At 42.3% G+C, this 22,531-nt stretch overlaps 1 protein-coding gene across 2 annotated transcripts in view; it reads right to left on the bottom strand.

Moving 5' to 3' along the window:
- Window positions 1–22,531, bottom strand: part of helz (helicase with zinc finger) — a 308,260-nt gene that overhangs the window by 62,836 nt on the left and 222,893 nt on the right. For both annotated transcript variants that reach the window (XM_068058498.1, XM_068058499.1), the window contains exons 23-24: window positions 12,143–12,194; window positions 11,354–11,538 (exon numbers count right to left, since the gene is read on the bottom strand). In XM_068058498.1, the coding sequence (XP_067914599.1) occupies window positions 11,354–11,538; window positions 12,143–12,194 (237 nt within the window). The remainder of the gene's footprint in view (window positions 1–11,353; window positions 11,539–12,142; window positions 12,195–22,531) is intronic.

The following is a 22,531-nucleotide window of genomic DNA, read 5'->3' as shown; positions in this document are numbered from 1 at the left end:
GGGTGACCATAACTAGGAGACAAAATGTAAGATAGTCACTAATAAATTCAACAGGCAATTTAGGAGAAACTTCTTTACCCAGAGTAGTTTGAATGTGGAGCTAGCTATCACAAAGAGTAGTTGAGGGAAATAGCAAGGATGCATTTAAGGGGAAGCTAGATAAACATGAGGGAGAAAGGAATAGAAGGATATGCTGATTGGGTTAGATGAAGAGGGGTGGGAGGAGGCTCTTGTGGAACATAAATACTGACATGGACCTGTTCAGCCAAATGGCATGTTTCGGTGCTATGAATACTATGTGATACTATGTTTACAGAAACCTTAAAATCCGTTTATGTTACTGCAAGAATTATCAGAAATAAAATACTAGAACTTTGGTATTGTGCAGCATTAGAGAAATTAGATATTACAGGCATTTCTGATAGACAATTGGATGTGAATGCTGGAGCAGAAATCCAGCTTAAAGATTATAAGGGTTTTAGGAAAGATAGAGTAGGAAAGTTAAGAGGTTTTAGTGATATTTGTCAATGAAAATTTAACTGTTGTAGAGAGAGATGATTTTAGTGCACCAGCTAGAGCTGAAGCTATTCGGATTCAATTACTTCAAGTCAATGATTCGAAATTCAATCATTGGGACTTGTTATAGAGCTCCAGGACAAGGGGTCTTTTGTGGCAAGGCATTTTCAGCACAAATTACTAAAGTTTCTGGATTGAGACCAATGCCATTGGAGCAAAACAACACTGTACGAGGGCACCAAGAATACAAATAGTTCAATCAAACTAAAATGAGTAGAAGTAAAACATGATCTGGTTTCTTTTGTGAATGATACAGTTGCAGTGCCCAAGCATCTGGATTAGGCAGCATATATATTATAGGAAATTTTAATTTCCCTGGCGATCAATAGTCCAATGGTGAACCATCTGGTATAAAGGGTAGATCAGCTGAAAGATCTACTGATACTATAAATGACTGTTTTCCAACAAAACATCTTTGTGAGGAAACTAGGTGTAGTTGATAACCATCTAGTTTTAGCAGTGGCTCAAATGCAGCATCAGGTCTCCATGTTGGGTAACACCTGGGCAACAGTGAGAACAGCTTATATACATTCAACTGAATCACAATACACCACTCCTCAGGCGAGTGGACAAGATGGCAGGCAGCACACTCCCACGACTCTGCCAACTCCACTCTCGAGCTAGCTTCAGGGAGAATGATTCCAAGTACTTAATCTCCATAATCCTTTGAGGAGTTGGTTAACGCAAACTTCGCTGAGCTCCATATAGAATTATAAAGCTTAAAAAAAGTCCTGAACAGTGTGTTAAATTATTGCAGGATGTTAGTAGCAAAGGGCATGAGTATAAACTAGTGGAAAATATATTCTGAATTCATACACAAAGAAATGCATCGACAAAAATTATCAACATCTGGAATAATCCGCCAGGCAGGGTGGCAGAGAGAGTGGACTGGATTTTAGGCAGGAGGCGGGGCTCCCAGCTCTGGGCCGAAAAGTCGGGGGGAGGGGGGGAACCCCACCTCTGCAATTTTCTGACCCTCGGAGCGATCCTCTGGTCTTTTGGGGTCAAACTTTAAGGAGGCGGGATCCCCGTCCCTTTAAACATTTAATAGGGACAGGGATCCTGCCTCCAAGAGCTGCAGGCCAATCACAGGACTGGCAGCTCAACAGTATTAGCAGCGCCAAAAGGAGTGGTGGCCACTGCCGGTACAGCAGAGGCCACTGACCCAGGCCCAACATTGAAACCCTGCAGATGAGAGAGGTGAGGTGGGGTCGCCAGGGCCAGTCTGGAAGGCCTTGGCGAGGGGGGGGCTGGGAGGTGGTTTTGCTGTCCAGGGGGAGGGGGCACCAGGTGGTGAATTGGTTCCTGGCCAGGGTCCTCCGTGGGCCACAAATAGCCCAAGTAGGGCTGCCCCCAAGCCCACAGGGAGAGCGCCTCATTTTCCAAGACGTCCTCCCTGCACGGTGGAGGCCCCCCCGCTGCCGGTAAGATCCCAGTGGCAGTGGGAAGAGGCCCTTAAATGGATGTTAATAGGCCACTCAACTGGCCTCTGGGCAAGTAGGGCGTCATCGGCCTGTCTCCCCGCACCCCCACCAACCACCCGCCCCAAGGAAGATTGGGCCAGGCAATCCTGGTGTTGGGTTCCGTGGCGGCCTCTTCCGCTCATATTCTCTGGCCCCTCCCACCAGGAAACCTGCCGTCGGGGGGACAAGATGATCCAGCCCAGTGTGTTTGGCAGAAGGCAGGGAAAAGTCAAAATACTACAGCAATGAGCTTTGGTGGGCTGAATCTGCTTTTCATCTCATCTCTGACTTTTCTCACCTAAGTGTATAAGCCCAACACTCACCTGCTGGATCTCCTGGTCTCTGGGGAAGTGCTCAGTTTCACCGATAATCTACCCTGGCCCCACCGCTTCCCCAATAATGCCAGGACTGTATGGAACATTATTCGTATGGAATTACAGCATGGCACTGCACCTACGGAGAAGTGTGCTCTTGCACCAGTTCAGTTGCGTATTCAGCATAGATTCTCCACAAGCACGTTTAGTCCTCTTTTTGAAGTTATAACAGTGTATTTAAAAACATAAAAATAACATTTTCAAATTCCCCATTTGCATGAACTCAAACAGAGGAGATGCTGAAACCTATATTCGCTTCAGCAGTGAACATTAAATGTCAGTGCTATTACACTAAGTAGCAAAATTAACTTCCATTTCAATAAGACGCTCAGGCTGGATGAAAAAGCACAATTGACACTACGCAAGACTAAAAATGTGGACTTGATCTCCCCCTGATACTTCTAGCTGAGCACGTAAGTAGCTGATTATTGGAAGCTTTTTTTCTTTTTTATCCAGAGAAATAAAATGAAGTTGACAACTATCACAATGCATTACTATCATCTATTTTAAAAGCTCAGACGTGGGCAGGGAAATATAACATTTAACAAATTTTTTCCTCTGTTAAATGCAACTTCCAATGTTTTCTGTCAGAAGAAGAAACTGATGTTCATGTCACACCTTTTTGTCCTCTCAAGTTATCAAAATAGGGAGAGGGAATTCTACATGTGAGATTTAAAATTCATGTTACAGTACTTGTTGCACATATTTCTTTTAAATCCCTTTTTTAAAATATCATCTCCCTAAGTTCAGTTCAATACCCACCAGCCACCCTCCGATCCCTTGCCCAAGTAAAATTCCTCCTGTATGGATGCAGACTGTAAGTGCTAGCAGACTATTGCAACTTCAAACATTACTGGTAAAGTCTTGCCCAGCAGTCTAACAAAAGATATCCTCACAAACAAGGCTCACTGTATAACGTGACAGCTGGTTATGGTCAGCCACTGGCGAAAGTGGACTGCATATGATGAAAAATCTTAATACTTTAGAAAGCCTAGAGGAGTATAGGAAGTGCAGGGGGAAGTAAAAAAGGAAATTAGAAAAGCAAAGAGAGGACATGAAAAAATATTGGCAGGTAAAATCAAGGAAAACCCAAAGATGTTTTATCAGTACATTAAGAGCAAGAGGATAACTAAGGAAAGGGTAGGAAGATCTCTATCAGAGATGTACACGGGAACTTATGCGTGATTGCAGAAGATGTGGGCAGGGTTCTTAATGAGTTTTTGTCTCTGTCTTCACAAAGGAGAGACTTGATGTAGACATTGTAGTTAAAGAGGAATGTGAAATATTAGATACGATAAGCATAATGAGAGAGGAAGTACTAGAGGGTCTGACATCCTTGAAAGTGGATAAATCGCTAAGGCCGGATGGATTGTATCCCAGGTTGTTAAAGGAAGCCAGAGAGGAAATAGCGGATGCAGAGGATCATCTTCAAATCCTCACTAGATACAGGAGAGGTACCAGACGATTGGAGGTCTGCGAATTAATTAAAAAAAATTTTTTTTTAAGAGATACAGCACTAAAACAGGCCCTTCGGCCCACCGAGTCTGTGCCGACCATCAACCACCCATTTATACTAATCCTACACTAATTCCATATTCCTACCACATCCCCACCTGTCCCTATATTTCCCTACCACTTACCTATACTAGGGGCAATTTATAATGGCCAATTTACCTATCAACCTGCAAGTCTTTGGTGTTGAACCATTGTTTAAAAAGGGTGCGAGGGATAGGCTAAATAATTATAGGCTGGTCAGTCTGACCTCAGTGGTGGGTAAATTGTTAGAATCTATTCTGAGGGACAAGATAAACTGCCACTTAGAAAGACACAGATTAATCAGGGATCGTCAGTATGGATTTGTGAAGGGAAGGTCATGTCTTTCTAACTTTAGAGTTTTTTCAGGAAGTAACAAGGAGGATTGATGAGGAAAGTGCAGTGGATGTGGTCTACATGGATTTTAGTAAGGCATTTAACAAGGTCCCACATGGCAGACTGGTCAGTAAAATGAAAGCCCATGGGATACAGGGGAATGTGGCAGGTTGGATCCAGAATTGACTCAGGGCCAGGAAACAAAGGGTAGTAGTCGAGGGATGTTTTTGCGAATGGAAAGCTGTTTCCAGTGGCGTTCCACAGGGTTCAGTGTTGGGTCCCTTGCTGTTTGTGGTATATATTAATGATTAATGGACTTAAATGCGGGAGGCATGATTGGGAAATTTGCTGATTACACAAAAATTGGCCGTGTAGTTGATAGTGAAGAAGATAGCTGTAGACTCCAGAAACATATCAATGGTTTGATTGAATGGGCGGAAAAGTGGCAAATGGAATTCAATCCAGATAATTGTGGGGTAATGCATTTGGGGAGGGTAAATAAAGCAAGGGAATACACAATAAATGGGAGGATATTGAGAGGAGTAGAAAAAGTGAGACACCTTGGAGTGCATGTCCACGGGTCCCTGAAGGTGGAAAGACAGGTAGATAGAGTGGTGAAGAAGGCATATGGAATGCTTTCCTTTATTGGCCGAGGTATAGAATTCAAAAGCAGGATGTAATGCTGGAACTGTATAAAACGCTGGTTAGGCCACAGTTGGAGTACTGCATACAGTTCTGGTCACATTACAGAAAGGACATAATTGATCTGGAGTATAGAGGAGATTTACAAGAATGTTGCCAGGGCTTGAAAGTTGCAGCGATGAGGAAAGATTGGATGGGCTAGGGTTGTTTTCCTTAGAACAGAGGAGGCTGAGGTGTGACTTAATAGAGGTGTACAAAATTATCAGCAGCCTACATAGAGTACACAGGAAGGACCTGTTTTCCCTAGTGGAGAAGTCAATTACCAGGGTGGCACAGATTTAAGGGGATTGGTAGAAGGATTAGAGGGGACTTGAGGAATACCTTTTTCACCCAGAGGGTGGTGGGTGTCTGGAATTCACTGCCAGGAACGATGGTGGAGGCAGAAACCCTCAATTCTTTTAAAAGGTACTTGGACACGCACCTGAAGTGCTGTAACTGGCAAGGGTATGGAACAGATGCTGGAAAGTGGAATTAGACTGGGCGGCTAGTTTTCTTGGAGGCAGGCACAGGCACAGACACGATGGACTGAATGGCCTCCTTCTGCGCTGTAATTTTTCTATGGTTCTAAGTTGATTTCTGCTCCAGACCAGATAAAAATATGATTTACTTTAGCACTGAAGTGATAAACTGCACAGCTTTCTTTAATAAATTCGCTGTGATAGTAAAACAAATGGGCTGAAAAATTTCAAAAAGTCAAAGCATTAACCTTGTCTACACATGGAGACAGATCAGTCAACCGTATAATTAATCTTGGTTATTTCCATATTATAAACTTTTTGAGCTTCTCTGCATTGGTACTGAACTGCATTAAAAGTCATACTTTATATAGTAATAGCTTGAATGTATAATGTGAAGACTGTTCTACTAAAGAATTACATCTCAATTCAACAATATTTGCAACACTGTTTTGGGAATCTCCTCGCATTTTAACAAATTTGGAAGCAGCCGGAAGTTAGTACTGGTCCACAGTGGAACCAATGCTGATAATATCCTTGCACCAGCACCAACCAAGTTAATTAACAATCAGATAATGCAAATTTTCTCTCGCACTCATTTTGACAAAATCATTTTTAAATTCAGTTACTCTGCAGTATTGATTAGCAGGAATTCATAAATTCACACTGTAATCTGACCCTTTCTGGTTTTCTTGCCCTCCTGTTTCTGCAGGTCCTGACCCTTGATCTGAAATAGTCCCATAGGATCTAACCAACAAGACTATCCTTCATTCTGAGCATAGGAAGGAGGATGGGCTGTTCAACTGTGACCAATGTGACAATGGAGTCCCATCCTCGCCCCATCTAATCCGAATGTGCATGAATTTCCCGTGCTTATCAGATAAAAGCAATCATGTGGGAATCCTCGATGATTTTTCCCTCACTTCCCAGCACTTCAATCCATCATAGTACAGGACAGCACAGAAGGTGGCTATTCGGTCCATTGAGTCTACACTGGCTCTTTTGAAGAACAATCTAGTTAGTCCCACTCCCTTGCTCTTTCCTCACACCCTGCAACTCTTTTCTCCTTCATGTATTTAACTTTTTGAAAGCTACTACTGAATCTGTATCAAACACCCCATCTGACAGTGCATTCCAAATCTTAACCAAAGACAACATAAAAAAGGTTTTCTTTATGTTGCCTTTGGTTCTTTTGCTAAGCACTTTAAATCGGTGCTCTCTAGTCATCAACCCTTCAGCCACTAGAAACAGTTTTTCTTTATTCTATCTAAACAATTCGTGATTTTAAACACTTCCATCAAATTTCCTCTGAGACTTTTCTGCTCTAAAGGGATCAATCCCAGCTTCTCCAGTCTATCCATGTAATTGTAATCGTCATGACAGCACCTTCTAAACCCCTGGCCTCTATCACCTAGAAGAAAAAGGGCAGCAGGTGCACGGGAACACCACCACATGCAAGTTCCTTTCCAAGTCACACATATCCCAGGGTCATAAAGTCATATACAGCACAGAAAGAGGCCATTCAGCCTCTCCACAGAGCTATGCAGTCAGTCCCACACCATCATGTCTTGGAAATACATTGCCGTTCCTTCACTGTCACTGGGTCAAAATCCTGGAACTCCCTCCTGAACAGCATTTTGCGGGTACCTACACCACATGGACTGCAGCAGTTCAAGGCGGCAGCTCAACACCACCTTCATGGTGGCAGTTCGGGATGGGAAATAAATGCCAGCCTTGCCAGCGACGCCAACATTCTAGGGATGAATATTAAAAAAAACCTCAACCCAGGAACCATTCTAGTAAATCTCTTCTGTACACTCTCTGAAGCCTACGCAGTGGTTAGCACCGCAGCCTCACAGCTCCAAAAACCTGGGTTCTGCCTGTGTGGAGTTTGCAAGTTCTCCCTGTGACCGCGTGGGTTTCCTCCGGGCGCTCCAGTTTCCTCCCACCTGCCAAAGACTTGCGGGTTGATAGGTAAATTGGCCATTGTAAAACAAAAACTGCCCCTAGTATAGATAAGTGGTAGGAGAATTGTGGGAAGGTGGGGATGTAAGAGGGAAAATGGGATTAATGTAGGATTAGTATAAATGGGTGGTTAATGGTCGGCATGGACTTGGTGGGCCGAAAGGCCTGTTTCAGTGCTGTATCTCTCTATGACTCTATTCTTCCTAAAGTGTGCTGCCCATAATTGGTCAATACTCCTGCTGGGGCTGAGCTAGTGTTTTATAAAGGTCCATCGTAACATCCTGGCTTTTGTACTCTATGCCTCTATTTATAAAGCCCGGGATCACAGACTTTGTTAGCCTATCCTTTCACCTTCAAAGATTTTCCCACAAGCAGCACATTGTGGTGTTTCCTCTGCAGCTCCAGCTTTTATTTTATTCTTTCACGGGATGTGGGCATCACTGACAAGGTCAGCATTTGTAGCCCATCCCTAGCTGCCCTTGACAACTGAGTGGCTTTCTAGGCTATTTCAGAGGGCAGTTAAGAGTCAACCATATTGCTGCAGATCTGGAGTCACATGTAGGCCAGACCAGGTAAGGACAGCAGATTTCCTTCCCTAAAGGACATTAGTGAACCAGATGGGTTTTTTACAACAATCAACAATGGTTTCATGGTCACTATTAGACTAGCCTTTAATTCCAGTTTATTAACTGAATTCAAATTTTACCATCTGCTGTGGTGGGATTTGAATGCATGCCCCAGAGCAATACCCTGGGTCTCTAGGTTACTAGTCCAGTGATAATACCACTACGCTACCGCCTCCCCCCAAATACAACCCAAATTCAATTCTTGGGTCTGTGCTGAATGAGGTGATCCTGACCAGGCCAGCAGCAGGGGCATTACAATCAGCCTCAGTGTTACAAGGTTAGGGGGGCTCTCTAATCCTGAATGCTAGCCAGTGACCCTTGCTGGAGGGTGTTTATATGCATTTATTGGAGCAGGAGTAATGGGCCTCAATGGCCTCCTTCTGCGCTGTAGAATTTGTAGAATTCTATTAGCTGTGCTGTGTTCACAATTCAATAGTTCACCAATGCTCCCCATCAAAGCTCAAACCTAACTCAGTGCTGTATTGGAGGGCTTTTGGTGGGTAGAGTTTTGTGGATGCCATGACTCAGCAACTTCAGGGGAGGAGAGAAAATAAAACTACAGGTCACCTATAAACTCTAAAATTCAAATAGCTTCAAACATTTTCTGCAGCAATTCCTTTGTGTACTACTTTAATAAATCATTCTAGCATGAATATTCTGGCATTACACCAGGTCACTTCATTTTTCAGTTCTTCAGAGAAGGCCTGCCACACTGCATCAGTGTAAAGGTAGCCTGCTGTTGAAAATACTGGGCTTTGCAAAACTGAGAAAGGCAAATTTGCTTATTTTAAAAAGATTTTCCACCTGACTTCTAATTGATGCACCAGTGTAGTTTTGTTCAGATGTTACAGACAAACCCAAAGTATTTTTGTTAATTTTGCTCCATAATTGGGAAATACAGATTACATTCAGGAGGAGCTAATTATCATAAGGCACATAATAAGTGATGCTTTCTTTGTCAAAAGGTCCATATCCATTTAGTCATTATAATGCAATTTGTTGGCAGTTTCGATTCCCTCAGTGATACCTGTAAATTACTATGCAAATGGTTGTTTGGAACTTACATTTCAGCAAGCTAAGTCAATGCCACTGAAGGCTTGGAAGGCCTTCTGCCTCCTATGGTTATAAATACTAACTGAAATGTGTTCCAGCTGCTGTAATCCAGATCACAGTGGATACAAGCGCGAGGTACCAAACCACCATTAAGTGCTTCAATAATTTGGTTATCTGACTTTAAGAAACCACAAAGAGTATAGAAAATTCAAGGTTTAACATGGGTGCAGAAGAAAATCTGTTGGAGAATGAAGTCAGCCCCATGCAGGGACCTTTTTTGCTCAAGCAGACCTCATCATTCCTATTGAGAACGTTCCAAGTTGTCACTGGGTACAAAGAATAACAATTGTATCCCTAGGGCAATTAAATAAGTTCAAGTTGATGCACTTCAGCAAACTTACAACATAACCATAAAAATGGACAAACTCAAATCCAAGCCAATTTTTTCAGTGCTTCTACCCATGAGCTATAGTAATTGACCAAAGTGGATAGTAGGTGGTTGATGCACTGTCAATGGTTAACTTCTGTGCAAAGGCCTAAAGCGCACAGACCAGTAAAGGAGGGATTGACTGACTGGTTAAAATATACTCAGTATGTTTGTCAAAGGGCAAGCTGAGGTGGGGAAGGAACAGCTGGGGGTTCCACTCAGGACCCTGCTCGAACCTTGTGCATATATGTCAGGACAGAATTGGATTTGACCACGGCCTTGTCTGAAATCATGCACAATGGTGGTGAGACCCTGATCACCAAATCTCACCTTGGCCTGTCCCCCTACTCCTTTGGCACCTTCTACTCCTTTCAGCAACTCTCCTTGTTCCCTCCCATTCATCTCTCCTCTAAAATCCTCATTCTCTACCACCCCATGCCAAGTTTTTCAACAAGACATCCTCACTGCTTTCCTCCCTCAGCAACTTATTAGTGGTTTCCACTTCTATCTCAACTCGCCTTGCCCTCTTCTCAGAGTTCGCTTCACTCCTGTCCTCCCTTAACCTCTCCCTTCATATAAACTCTCCTGCCCATACTTGCAATTACCCTCTTGCCATCTCCAAGAGCCTCTGTATTCTCATCATCTCAATCATGTAAGTACATCTCTGATCGCTTCCTTATATCCCTCACCACTCACACCCATGCTTTTCCTCTTCTCAAAGAATATCCTCTTGAAACTTCCCTGGGACAAAAACTCTCCTTCAAGTTAATTACAATGGCACTTTTGAACTCTCAACTGTCCAGCCTTTGCCCTCTGTTCACCATTACACTGCTGCAGCTGGCAATCACACCCTCATCTCTGCCTTTGACGGCTTTGTCCTCAATAAAACCCTTAACCTCTGCACACTAGTTACTCTCCCTTGATATGACCACCATCTTGGCTTCCGTAATTTGAAGGATGCAGATTTTGGTGTATTTGGCACACAACTGGTTTAGCCAGAACTGTTTTTACCACAAAGCACTACTGGACCCTACTCTCACAAAACTGCTCACTATTCCAGGTTCATTCTGGAATACAAAGAGAACCCCTGGCTTCTTTTCTCCATGATCAACCGTCTCCTTAAACCCCTCTCTGCTACCCCTCCACCTTCACCTCCATACCTTCCTCAACTCATCTCTGCTGAAACCTTCATTTCATGCTTTTGTTAGCTCCATACTTAATGGTTTCTCTCCTCAATGGCCTCCCAACTTCCACCTTCTGTAAACTTGAGCTCATCCAAAATTCTGTTGCTCCTATCCTACCTTGCATCAAGTTCCATTCACCCATCGCCTCTGTCCTCGCTGACATACACTGGTTCCTGGTCCACCATGGACACATGCAGGTCCCAAAACAAATCATCCCTGCTTGCTAAGAGCTCAGACTTCATCTGTACTGCTTCCTACTGATAGCACCATTGACAGCTCTACACAGCAGTCTGCAACAATGTGCCACCTTTCACATTTCTGGTGGTCTCACTTCAAATCAGCTCAAAGAAACTGTCAATCACTACTCTTTCTGAGGCCGTGTGTGAGGAATCCAAAACGAGGATCAACAATGACTGGATTTTTGAACAGCTTTTTAATAAAGTATCTCATTTCAGACATCTGCCCACTATTTACCCAACCAAATGATCACTACATAAATAGTTTAAGCTGAGAATGTTGCAATACACATGCTCTGACAACTGATGCAGTTTGAAATTAATTCAGCAAAAAAAGGTAAAATGGAGGAAAGAGATAGAAGAATAAATCACATTTTTGATTACAATTCAATTTGATCCGTTCAGGTTAAAAAAAAAACTTACTGGCAAAGGCACAGACATCACCATGTTTCCACCATAGACAGCAGGCACATATAGGATGCTAGTGCCAGTATGAGGATCTATCCGTTGGACAGGGCTTGGAGATTTACCAAGGGAAGGATGAGGACCAAGAGGTGGAGTATAGGCTCTGATGGGATTCCCAATTAATACAGTAGGATTGGGTTGAACTGAAAAACATTAAATTTAAATAGATTAATTTTAGCTTGTCGACAAAAAACATAAATTTCACCTTACAGTCTTGTTTTCCTAGCCTTCACATACTGTGATTGCCTACAACTGTCCTGCAGAAAGAGGGGAAGTATCCACATGCTTTACAATGTAGAGATTTTAATGCATTACCTGCATTCTCACAATCTGTAAGTTGCATGGCAAACCTGCTGTGATGGCTGAAGCAGCAAGCCAAGTATATACAGGAAGATAACATTAAAATAAATGGGTTTGTGTCACTCAGCTCATCAGTCATATGCAATAAACTGACTGCACAATAACAAACTCGTATTCATCAGTTTAAGCAAAATTCCTGTCTTTCTCTTCCTTGCACATGGAGGTCAAAACAGTTCAACGTACTGTACAGTTGCTTCCACATGAACAGCGTGAACAAACATTAGGCACCATTTTACTTACGGATTTCAAACTACTGAATTGTTGAAACAAAACAGATCTCATGGTTTTGAATGCCAGGTTTGAAACTTTGAAAAAGATTCAATCTTATTTGACGGTTGCTACATCTTATTTTCATGAAAAGATGATAACCATTCAAGGTTAACTTACCAAATCCATCTGTTGGAAAGTGGTCGCCCTGGTTGTGGTGGTGGCCTTTATTCTACAAATAATAATATAATATAAAAAGGTCACAATCAATATCATTATGCTAATAGTAAAATCCACTTGAATGCCTGTTACAATTGGGGATTTTTATAAACCATTTCACGGCAGTGCCCTCAGTGGACTTGGTCCCCTACAATTCAGGGGCTGTACTTTTCAGTGATCTGCCATGCACAATTGTATCACGTAGAGAATTAAGAATCACCTATTTGAAGAATCTGGCATTGGATTAAATGTAGTCTCATGCTATGTCATCACATGTACTTTAGAAGTTGGCAAATTTTGCACTCAAGCTAAAAATTAAATATTTATTAACAAATGTAAATGCAAAGAACCAAACATTTGGAAGACACTACAAATGTAAGATGTGAATACAAATTGAAAAGTCTGTGATGAGTTAAGTACCCTTCATAACACAACCATTCTATATAAATAGCAAGTCTAAATTCTTCTCATCATTTGGTCAAAGTCTTCAATAATTCACTGAGCGAGAGTCTCCTTTCTCCCCAGCATACACTTCAGTAATTAATACATTCAAAAACTAACCACCAGCTTCTCGGCAGGCACAATTGTTGTCTGTGTCTGGTTTTGACACATAGTCCCAGTGATCAGATTAATATCAAATAAATTTCAATCGTGCTGTGTCATATGTGTACATCCAAATTTGCAATGTGGTACAAATCCACACAAATATGGCAGATCCATTTTTTTTCCCCAAAGGTTGACTTGAGTTTGCCAGACACTCACAAATGTCTTTCTCAGAAGAGTACCTGCAGTTACAGCTTTGTAGCCATTACAGAGTAAAAGCAAATGAATCTTTTGATCTTTCAAATAACAGGCATTGTCTGAACTCTATTTTAAATTGTGGAACAAAATGTACTTATTTATGACACTGCCTTCAACATGTTCATATCACACCGCAGTAGCAAGTCACATTTCATCTGCAAGTTCCAAAAAAATGGTTAAAACCTATTTGGATCATGTAAGGAAAACTGGCCATTAAAAGCTCTTTTTATATTGGTAAAATAACCTCTATTTGGCACTAGAACAGAAGCAAAATACTGTGAATGCTGGAAAACTGAATTAAAAACAGAAAATGCTAGAAATACTCAGGTCAGGCAGCATCTGTAGAGAGAGAAACAGAGTTAGCATTTCAGGTCAATGACCTTTTGGCATAACTGACATTAAACCAGTGTTAACTCGTTAAGTATCTTCTTTTAAAAAAGTCCAGAACCCCAAGTAGTAACTCAATAGAAAGCTTTTGGAAATGTCCTGAGTGAGGAAATGGGGTTCTGCTTGCGACTGCTCATATGGTAAAATGCTGGAATGAGCGTGTTTGGTTACAATGGAGAGACCAGGTACTACTTCATGCTTTCTTTAAGGACACTGGGATAATTTCACTTCTGAATGGAGCTACTCACTTACATAGGAAAGAGCACTGGATTCCAAGTCCTATTGATATCACAATGTGACAAGTTGCAAATTGAGATCCAAGACACAAACAGCAATGCTTGCCAAAAGCCACAGGTTAAGGGCATGTAGACTGTTACTGACTGCCCAGGTTGTTGTTGATTTTTTTGAGTTGTCATACATCTCAATTATAAACAGTTGGTTTAGTCACACTGTTACATAATACTCTTAAGGCACAAATCCAGAATGAACAGCGATTATCACTGCAATGCTAAAAGTACTTTTTTTTCCCCCCAAACAATTATCTGCAATTCAAGCCAGTTCAACAAAGTCATGCCTTCCTGTTCGTGATCAACATGAACTTTACTTACCAGTAAAGCACTTAGGTTTTAATTTTGCTTCCGTTTATGAACTGGAATTGATCTTGTACGGTCCAAATAATATTTCTGAAAAAGTAGTACGTACACAGATGCATTTGAGGAGACCCACAACCTTTGCTGCTCTGCCATTATTTTTGTTGGTGCCAACTTTCATTAAAAAAAATCTTATTTAGAGGCACGTGGACTTTGACGGAGCTCATGGAACCAGAAATACTAATTTAAAATTAATCGAAAAAGTGAGAGGGGTTAGGAGAAATTTCTTTACACAGAGGCTTTTTAGAGCTTGTAATGTTTTGCCACAGTGAATGACTGAGGTAAGAAATATTTCAAACAGAGGATGATAGAGGTGATGGGGAGAGAATGGAGCTGTGGGATCAATTTTGGATTCTTGTAACTAAGAACTGGCACATATACAATGAGCTAAATGCCTCTTTCGTTCTGTAAACATCTTTGAAAAAACAAAGTGGGTCCCCAAGGTTGCTGGGTCTACACTGGAGTTCGCTGTTAATCAATGGCACTCAATGCAAAAATGCCTTATACATACGACACAACACGGGCCTATGAGAATTTCTCTCGTATACCTCAGAAGGTCTGGCTGGCAGAAATTGAAGTCAACTTTTAAACGAGCGTTGCAGCCAGGACTGTAGAATCCACTCCGCAATATAAACTGAGCAGACTGCACTACACAGTGATCTAAGGCTATTACAGAAAAGGCTTGGGTAAGTGAAAGTACTCTCGCATCTAAGTTAGATGATGGTGGGATAAGGCCCACTCCAGAGACTTCAGTATATATCTCGGTTGGCCTATTTCAGTATTCAGTGAGTGGTGCACTGGTCGAGCTACCATTTTTCAGGTCTGACATATAAATCAAGACCCATCTGCCTCCTCAGAAGATTCCATGGCACTACTGAAAGAAAAGAAGGCGAGTCCTCCACAGTGCCGTGGACAATATTAACCCCTCATTCAACATCACTAAACAGATTACCTGGTTTATCTCGCTGATGTTTGTAGAAGGTTGCTGTGTGCAAATTGGCTGCACCATTTCCTACATTTACAGCATTGATTATACTTCAAAAGTACTAATTGGCTGTGAAGCACTTTGGAATGCCCGGAGGTTGTGAAGGTCATAGAGTCACAGAGAGATACAGCACTGAAATAGGCCCTTTGGCCCACCGAGTCTGTGCCGACCATCAACCACCCAAGGTGTTACATAACACAATTTATTATTTTAACTGCTTCAAGTAGAGAAAAACAAAACATTAAAAGTTAATACTTATCAAGTCATTGCTTATGACAGATTCCTTTGAAATCTAGACACATTTAAAGTTAACACTCTTCGGACCATTAACTAATCAACAAGACTCTTCATGATTTCCACCAATCCCAGAAATCCACAATTAAATCAAACTTCTCTCACTGTTCAGCTTCCAAGAGGAACTAAATCTGGACCAGAAACTGACAAATGAAGCCCTTTGGCCTGTTGCTTTTCCCCACACCCCCAAGGGCAAAATATTTAAGCACAAAATTTTAAATCTGTCTCAACCAATTTCACTCACAACATCATCAAAATAGGGTCAAGCTGGAATAAATGAAAAGGGCATATCAACAGTCTTTAACTGTAGAAAAATAAATTAGATTTGGCATTTAAAAAAGGCTCAACTGCTTAATACAAAGAGAGGTAACAAAGCAAGTATATTTTGAAAAGCTTCCAATTTATGACCTAATGCCCCATATATCATAAACCAAAGAGCAACAAAGGTCTAACCTGTGGAACATTCTTTCTTTTTAAATGCCTGTGTGTCTACACTTTTCTGCCAGAATTTATATTTTGCACAAAAGCTCAGATTAGTTTGTCGTATCTAAGTCAGCCTGTAGATTGAAGCTAAGAGTCTTAAACTAAACCTTCAGTACTGATGGAATTACTGAACATGCTGTGCTCTGGATGAGAGCCTGTGAGTCTGCTCAGGGAGATCTCCCAGTGTCCTGACACACCTTCCTCATTCTGTGCCACTAAAAACAGATTGTCTGGTCATTCTGTAATGGTCCCCGTGGAGATCAACAAACAAAGAAAAAACAAATTTACTGAATAGCCCCAATAAAAACAAATGGACAAGATTTCACTTTTATAATTTTAACATAAATGAAACATGAAATAACAGATAAATCACAGTCAATAAATATAGTTTACAAATTACATGTCAATTATCAGATGCAACAAAAATAGATCTCACGGATTTACTGGGCAGTCCTCTTAGCAAAGCTGGTATCGAACAACCACAAAGTTCCTCAAAACTATGAACAACTTCAGGTAGATTTTAGATTTCCACCTCCTGTCCTCCAAGATGCAGTCACCGATGTAAGGTCTTCTCGTTGATAGCCAATGTTGCAGTATTCCCTTCAACATTTCAGTCTTGCCACCTCTCGAACATCGTCGGCTCTGCTCATGACAGTCTTGATGGTGTGGTTCCACCAGTAACTTGAAGTCACCCAAACAGCTGCCACAACTCGTATTTGCCAATGGCCTGCTCCCAAAATCAGGTTTCTCTCTCTGCAGCTTCTCTGCCAAACAGCCTGCTTGAACTCTGCAGTCTTCAAATCTGAGCCTTGATAGCTCTAGTCACAGGCCTCTGGTCAAATGACTCCATGTCTTATCTGGTTCCAATCAGTTTTGATTTCCCCAGAGACCTGAAGTTTTTAGTTTCACTTCCAAGCTACAATCTGTCTCAAAAAAAAACAAGCTTTGAAACCAGAGTCAGTGCACTTAACAGAATTCGACAAGTCATCTGTTCAAAAAACAGTTTGTACATGTTCCTCCATGGTCTCGCAGCGCAGACTGTATCACAATGCAGGTCATTATTGTTTGTGGGATGTTGCACACAGCTGCCGTGTTTAGTCACATAATGATCACTGGCACTTCAAAGTAATTCAGTATATGTACTTATGATTCTAAAATCATCCTAGAGGCTCTTCCTCTCCATGGTAAACCATCCCCTGAAACCCACTGGTCCTGTCCCTCCATTCTCAAGTATGAAGAGCTGATGGATGCTTTTTAGTCTTTGAGATAAAGCCCACCTGCATAGCAGTCTATTACTTCCATAATTTCCTTTCCCCCTCTGACCATAACCTTTCACTATCTCGCATCCACCCAAAGTCCTGAGCTGTTATTACTTTGCAGTTTCTCTTCCATCTCCCCTTCCAAAATCATTCCTCTACAAGACCTAATCTCTGCATTGCAGACCCTTAACCCCTACTCCACATCTGATCACTGAACTAGCCCTCTTGGTCCTTGTGGCAGCTGACACGGTCAATGGTTCCCTTTCCTGTGGTACCAGTGCTACCCCTTCAAAACTGGCCATCATCATCCACATTCAAAAAATCCACCTTCAAATCATCTATATACTCTGTCATCCCATCGTTAATGTCCTTTTCCTCTCCAAACTCTTCAACTGCATTACTACCTCCCAGCTCCATGCCTAACTCCCAGTTTCGACCCATCTCATAGCACCAAAACATCCTAGAAAAAGCTACACAAGACAATCCCTGCAACTGTGTCAGTGGTGTCTTATTCCTTCTTGTCTTCATCTCCTTGCAGCATTTAATATACATAACCATGCCATTCACTTTCATCACCTCTTCTCCACTGCTCAGCTCCACAGACAGCCTTTATGTAGTTCCATTCGTGCGTACCTGTGTAAAGCCAGTGTAACTTAAACAATGGTTTTTCCCCTCTCCCCCCCCAAACCAAGCCTGCCAAGGATCCATCCTTGGACCTCTCCTCTTCCTTATCCATAGCTTGCCCCTTGGCATCAATAACAGCCAAGTGGTCAGTTCACAGTCTCCACCTAATGACCAGCTGTCAGACTGCCTTGATAAAATTAAGTATTAGATGAGTCAAAACCTCCTTAAGCTGAATGCCGGGAAGACTGGAGCCACTGTTTGTGGCACCTATCATTAACCGCATTCCATTGCCATTGATGCCATTCCTTCCTCTAGTCATCAGTTTCATTTCAACAAAACCACATGCAAAACCATCGCATTCAATTTGATTACTCCAACATCCTCCTTGCTGGCTTTCCAACTTTCACGCTGCACAAACTCCAATTTGTCCAAAAAACACCCACCCACAATCTTGCTGACTGACAATCTCCCCGTCGCCCAATGCATTCAATTTAAAATCCTTGCCCTCATCTTCAGATCTGTCCACAGCCTTGCATCTCCCTAACCATGCAACCTCCTCCAACTATATATTTCCTCTTCTCCACCTGAGCAGGCAGAAGAGGCATCAGAGTTTAATATCTCATTCAAGACGCTTTCGACAATGCAGCAATTCATTAGTACTGCACTAAAATGTCAGGTTAGATTATGTGTTCAAGTCCCGGCAAAGCATTAACTTAAGACCTTCTGCTACCACTGAGCCAAGAGATTGCCTATCCTGGGTCTTTACTCTTGGCAGAGCAGGGGAGTGACAGGGCAGTTTGTCAAACATACCAAAGGGCCTGAAAGTACTATATAAATGCAAGCTCATTTATTCTTTGTTGACTACGTGGCTTTTCAAAGTTTTTTGAGCTGATGAGTGAAGGTGCATTGGCCTGCAGTCCCAGAAGAGCTCAGCCACTCATTTCATCTGCAGCTATTAGCAATGGAAAAACAGTGGCCCAGATTTTTGCAGTAGTAATGACAGCCAAGATTGTCCGCGTTCACCGTCTTTACTCCTCTGAAATTGACAGCAACTTTTAGAGTCCACACACGCACAAGTTAAATGCAGAAATCCAGAAGTTGCTGTCGGTGCTTCTAAGTTTTTTCATAGGGTGTGCTGTTGTAGGCCTGTCAGGCAAACCCCACCTGCCAAGATTGAGGCACACATTATTTCGCCACATGAACATTAAAACTTTAAAAACTGCAATCTCTGACTGGAAGGACATTTGCATAGTACCAGACAATGGGGAAACAAAGGGAGCCAATCCCTGTTCCTCCAATACACATAAGTGGTCAGACCAGTTTTGGCTGTTGCAGAGTTTTTGAACTCCCAAACAAAGGAATTTCCAGGCAGACAGGAGTAAAGACCTTCTCCTGGGACTGAGAACATCTCCTCTCCGGCCTGTCTGCCTGCACCGCTTCCCATGGAACCGAATCTTGTGAAAACACGCAAAACTAAAAAAGAGAAAGATTTCCTACGTGAACAAAGTTTTAAAACGACTAATACTGGGCCCCAACAAAAAGCCAGACCATATCTTCAATCAAGGACTACAGCAAGCTCAAGAGACAGTAATAAGAGATTGCCTCAAACTGTTCTACCTATCTTTGCTTCTGCTCTTTTCTGTCCTTATTTTGCATGTTTATATCGTGTGTGCATGCTAGCATGAATATGTCGTATATCCGTAGGCGTGAACCATATTTGAGTTTAGTTTAAGGTTTAATAAATTTCCTCTTTCTGCTTTAAACCAAAGAAAGCCTGTTTGTGCTCATTTATTTGCCTTATAATTGGAAAGTTGTGGACAAGGATTCACAAAGGGGGAGTTCAAAACACAGTGTGTTTAAAATTAAACCCCGTCACAAAAAGACCAGGTAAAGACAACAAGAGGCCCCTAGACACAGTGCTCAGCTGGTCGTAACAGCCCCTCAGAATGCAATCACGTGGAAATCACTGAACTGATGAAAACTTGCCCTTTTACGCTATTAGTCTTGTTGGAAAAACGCTTGGAAGTTACACCTTGTTGGAGAACATGTTTTAAGCTGGGTTTTAAACAGCTTACCAAGTTCATTATTACTGCTAAAGAGCCTCACTGACCCTGAAAAACTAATTTTATATTTGTAGATTGTCAAATTTCTTCATGATAAAAATTACACATTTTTAAAATATTTTTTAAAAGTTAATGATATTTCAGCTTCTATCTTAATTCCATATGTATGCCCGAATCATTTATATCACCCTCTGTAAAATTTAAATGAAATGAGAAGGATAATCAGTGCACTTTACTAACTGGTTTGCGGTTTGTGAGAATACTTCAATGTGATTGGCTGCTTACCCTGCTTGATGAAATCACTGTTGCTGGACACCTGGTGAATCCCTGGACTTGGCACCAGATTGCTAGATCTTTCTGGGCAGCTTCAAGGTCAGCTGCGAGCACTGTCGCTACACTGCTGACTGCAAAATCCGAGCCAGTGTGTTTACTGTAGCTACTTGCTTCAAAGAGCGGCAGGTGCCAAAGGAGAGATATGCAAAGGGCAAGTCAGGCTCAATGCAGCAGGGAGTACAAGCTATAGAAGGAAGGAGGAGCCTGAGAAAAACTGATAACATTTTAGTACCAAAGAGGAGCAACAGACTGTTATGACTGATGCAGTGCTGGCAGCAAAGAGGTACAAAGGGTACTGCAACTAATTTAATGATTGGAGCTTATTGTTAAAGACATGGGACTTGTCCCATAATGATCCATCAGTGAGTATTTGCAAACTGCTGTGGTCTAGCTGTGCACTAGGCCTTGCACTACAATGGAGATACAAACATCTTTACTAAAGAGCAAGGTGACTTCTGTTCTGCAAGTAATTGCAAATAGAGAGGACAGATGAATGGGGTAAGGAGAAGCTGTACTGTGGGAGGACACCTTGGAGGGGTCATGCAGCAGGTCAATATGGGTGGAGCTCAGGAATAGGAAGGGTGCAGTCACGATGTTGGGGGTTTACTACAGGCCTACCAACAGCCAGCGGGAGGTAGAGGAGCAGATATGTAGACAGAATTTGGAAAGATGTAAAGGTTGTAGTGGTGGGTGATTTTAACTTCCCCAATATTGACTGGGACTCACTTAGTGCTAGGGGCTTGGATGGGGCAGAATTTGTAAGGAGCATCCAGGAGGGCTTCTTGAAACAATACGTAGATAGTCCAACTAGGGATGGGGCCGTACTGGACCTGGTATTGGGGAATGAGCCCGGCCACGTGGTGGAAGTTTCAGTAGGGGAGCATTTCGGGAACAGTGACCATAATTCCATAAGTTTTAAGGTACTTGTGGATAAGGATAAGAGTAGTCCTCGGGTGAAGGTGCTAAATTGAGGGAAGGCTAATTATAACAATATTCGGCAGGAACTGAAGAATTTAGATTGGGGGCGGCTGTTTGAGGGTAAATCAACATCTGACATGTGGGAGTCTTTCAAACATCAGTTGATTAGAATCCAGGACCAGCATGTTCCTGTGAGGAAGAAGGAGAAGTTTGGCAAGTTTCGGGAACCTTGGATAACGAGGGATATTGTGAGCCTAGTCAAAAAGAAAAAGGAAGCATTCTTAAGGGCTGGAGGGCTAGGAACAGATGAAGCCATTGAGGAATATAAAGACAGTAGGAAGGAACTTAAGCAAGGAGTCAGGAGGGCTAAAAGGGGTCATGAAAAGACATTGGCAAACAGGATTAAGGAAAATCCCAAGGCTTTTTATACGTATATAAAGAGAAAGAGGGTAACCAGGGAAAGGGTTGGCCCACTCAAGGACAGAGGAGGGAATCTATGTGTGGAGCCAGAGGAAATGGGCAAAGTACTAAATGAGTACTTTGTATCAGTATTCACCAAAGAGAAGGTGGTGGATGATGAGTCTAGGGAAGGGTGTGTAGATAGTCTCGGTCATGTCGTTATCAAAAAGGAGGAGGTGTTGGGCGTCTTTCAAAGCATTAAGGTGGATAAGTCCCCAGGGCCTGATGGGATCTACCCCAGAATGCTGAGGGAGGCAAGGGAAGAAATTGCTGGGGCCTTGACAGAAATCTTTGTATCCTCATTGGCTACAGTGAGGTCCCAGAGGACTGGAGAATAGCCAATGTTGTTCCTTTGTTTAAGAAAGGTGGTAAGGATAATCCAGTAAATTATAGGCCGGTGAGCCTTATGTCAGTGGTAGGGAAATTATTAGAGAGGATTCTTCGGGACAGGATTTACTCCCATTTGGAAACAAACGAACTTATTAGCGAGAGGCAGCATGGTTTTGTGAAGGGGAGGTCATGTCTCACTAACTTGATTGAGTTTTTTGAGGAAGTGATGAAGATGATTGATGAAGGAAGGGCAGTGGATGTTGTCTATATGGACTTTAGTAAAGCCTTTGACAAGGTCCCGCATTGCAGACTGGTACAAAAGGTGAAGTCACACGGGATCAGAGGTGAGCTGGCAAGATGGATATAGAACTGGCTCAGTCATAGAAGACAGAGGGTAGCAGTGGAAGGGTGCTTTTATAAATGGAGGGCTGTGACTAGTGGTGTTCCGCAGGGATCAGTGCTGGGTCCTTTGCTGTTTGTAGTATATATAAATGATTTGGAGGAAAATGTAGCTGGTCTGATTAGTAAGTTTGCGGACGACACAAATGTTGGTGGAGTTGCGGATAGAGATGAGGATTGTCAGAGGATATAGCAGGATATAGATCCGTTGGAGACTTGGGCGGAGAAATGGCAGATGGAGTTTAATCCGGACAAATGTGAGGTAAAGCATTTTGGAAGGTCTAATGCAGGTGGGAGGTATACAGTAAATGGCAGAACCCTTAGGAGTATTGGCAGGCAGAGAGATCTGGGCGTACAGGTCCACA

The sequence above is a fragment of the Heterodontus francisci genome, chromosome 26, assembly GCF_036365525.1.
Source record: "Heterodontus francisci isolate sHetFra1 chromosome 26, sHetFra1.hap1, whole genome shotgun sequence".
NCBI classification, from domain to species: Eukaryota; Metazoa; Chordata; class Chondrichthyes; order Heterodontiformes; family Heterodontidae; genus Heterodontus; species Heterodontus francisci.
This window is presented reverse-complemented; position numbering and strand designations above follow the sequence as displayed.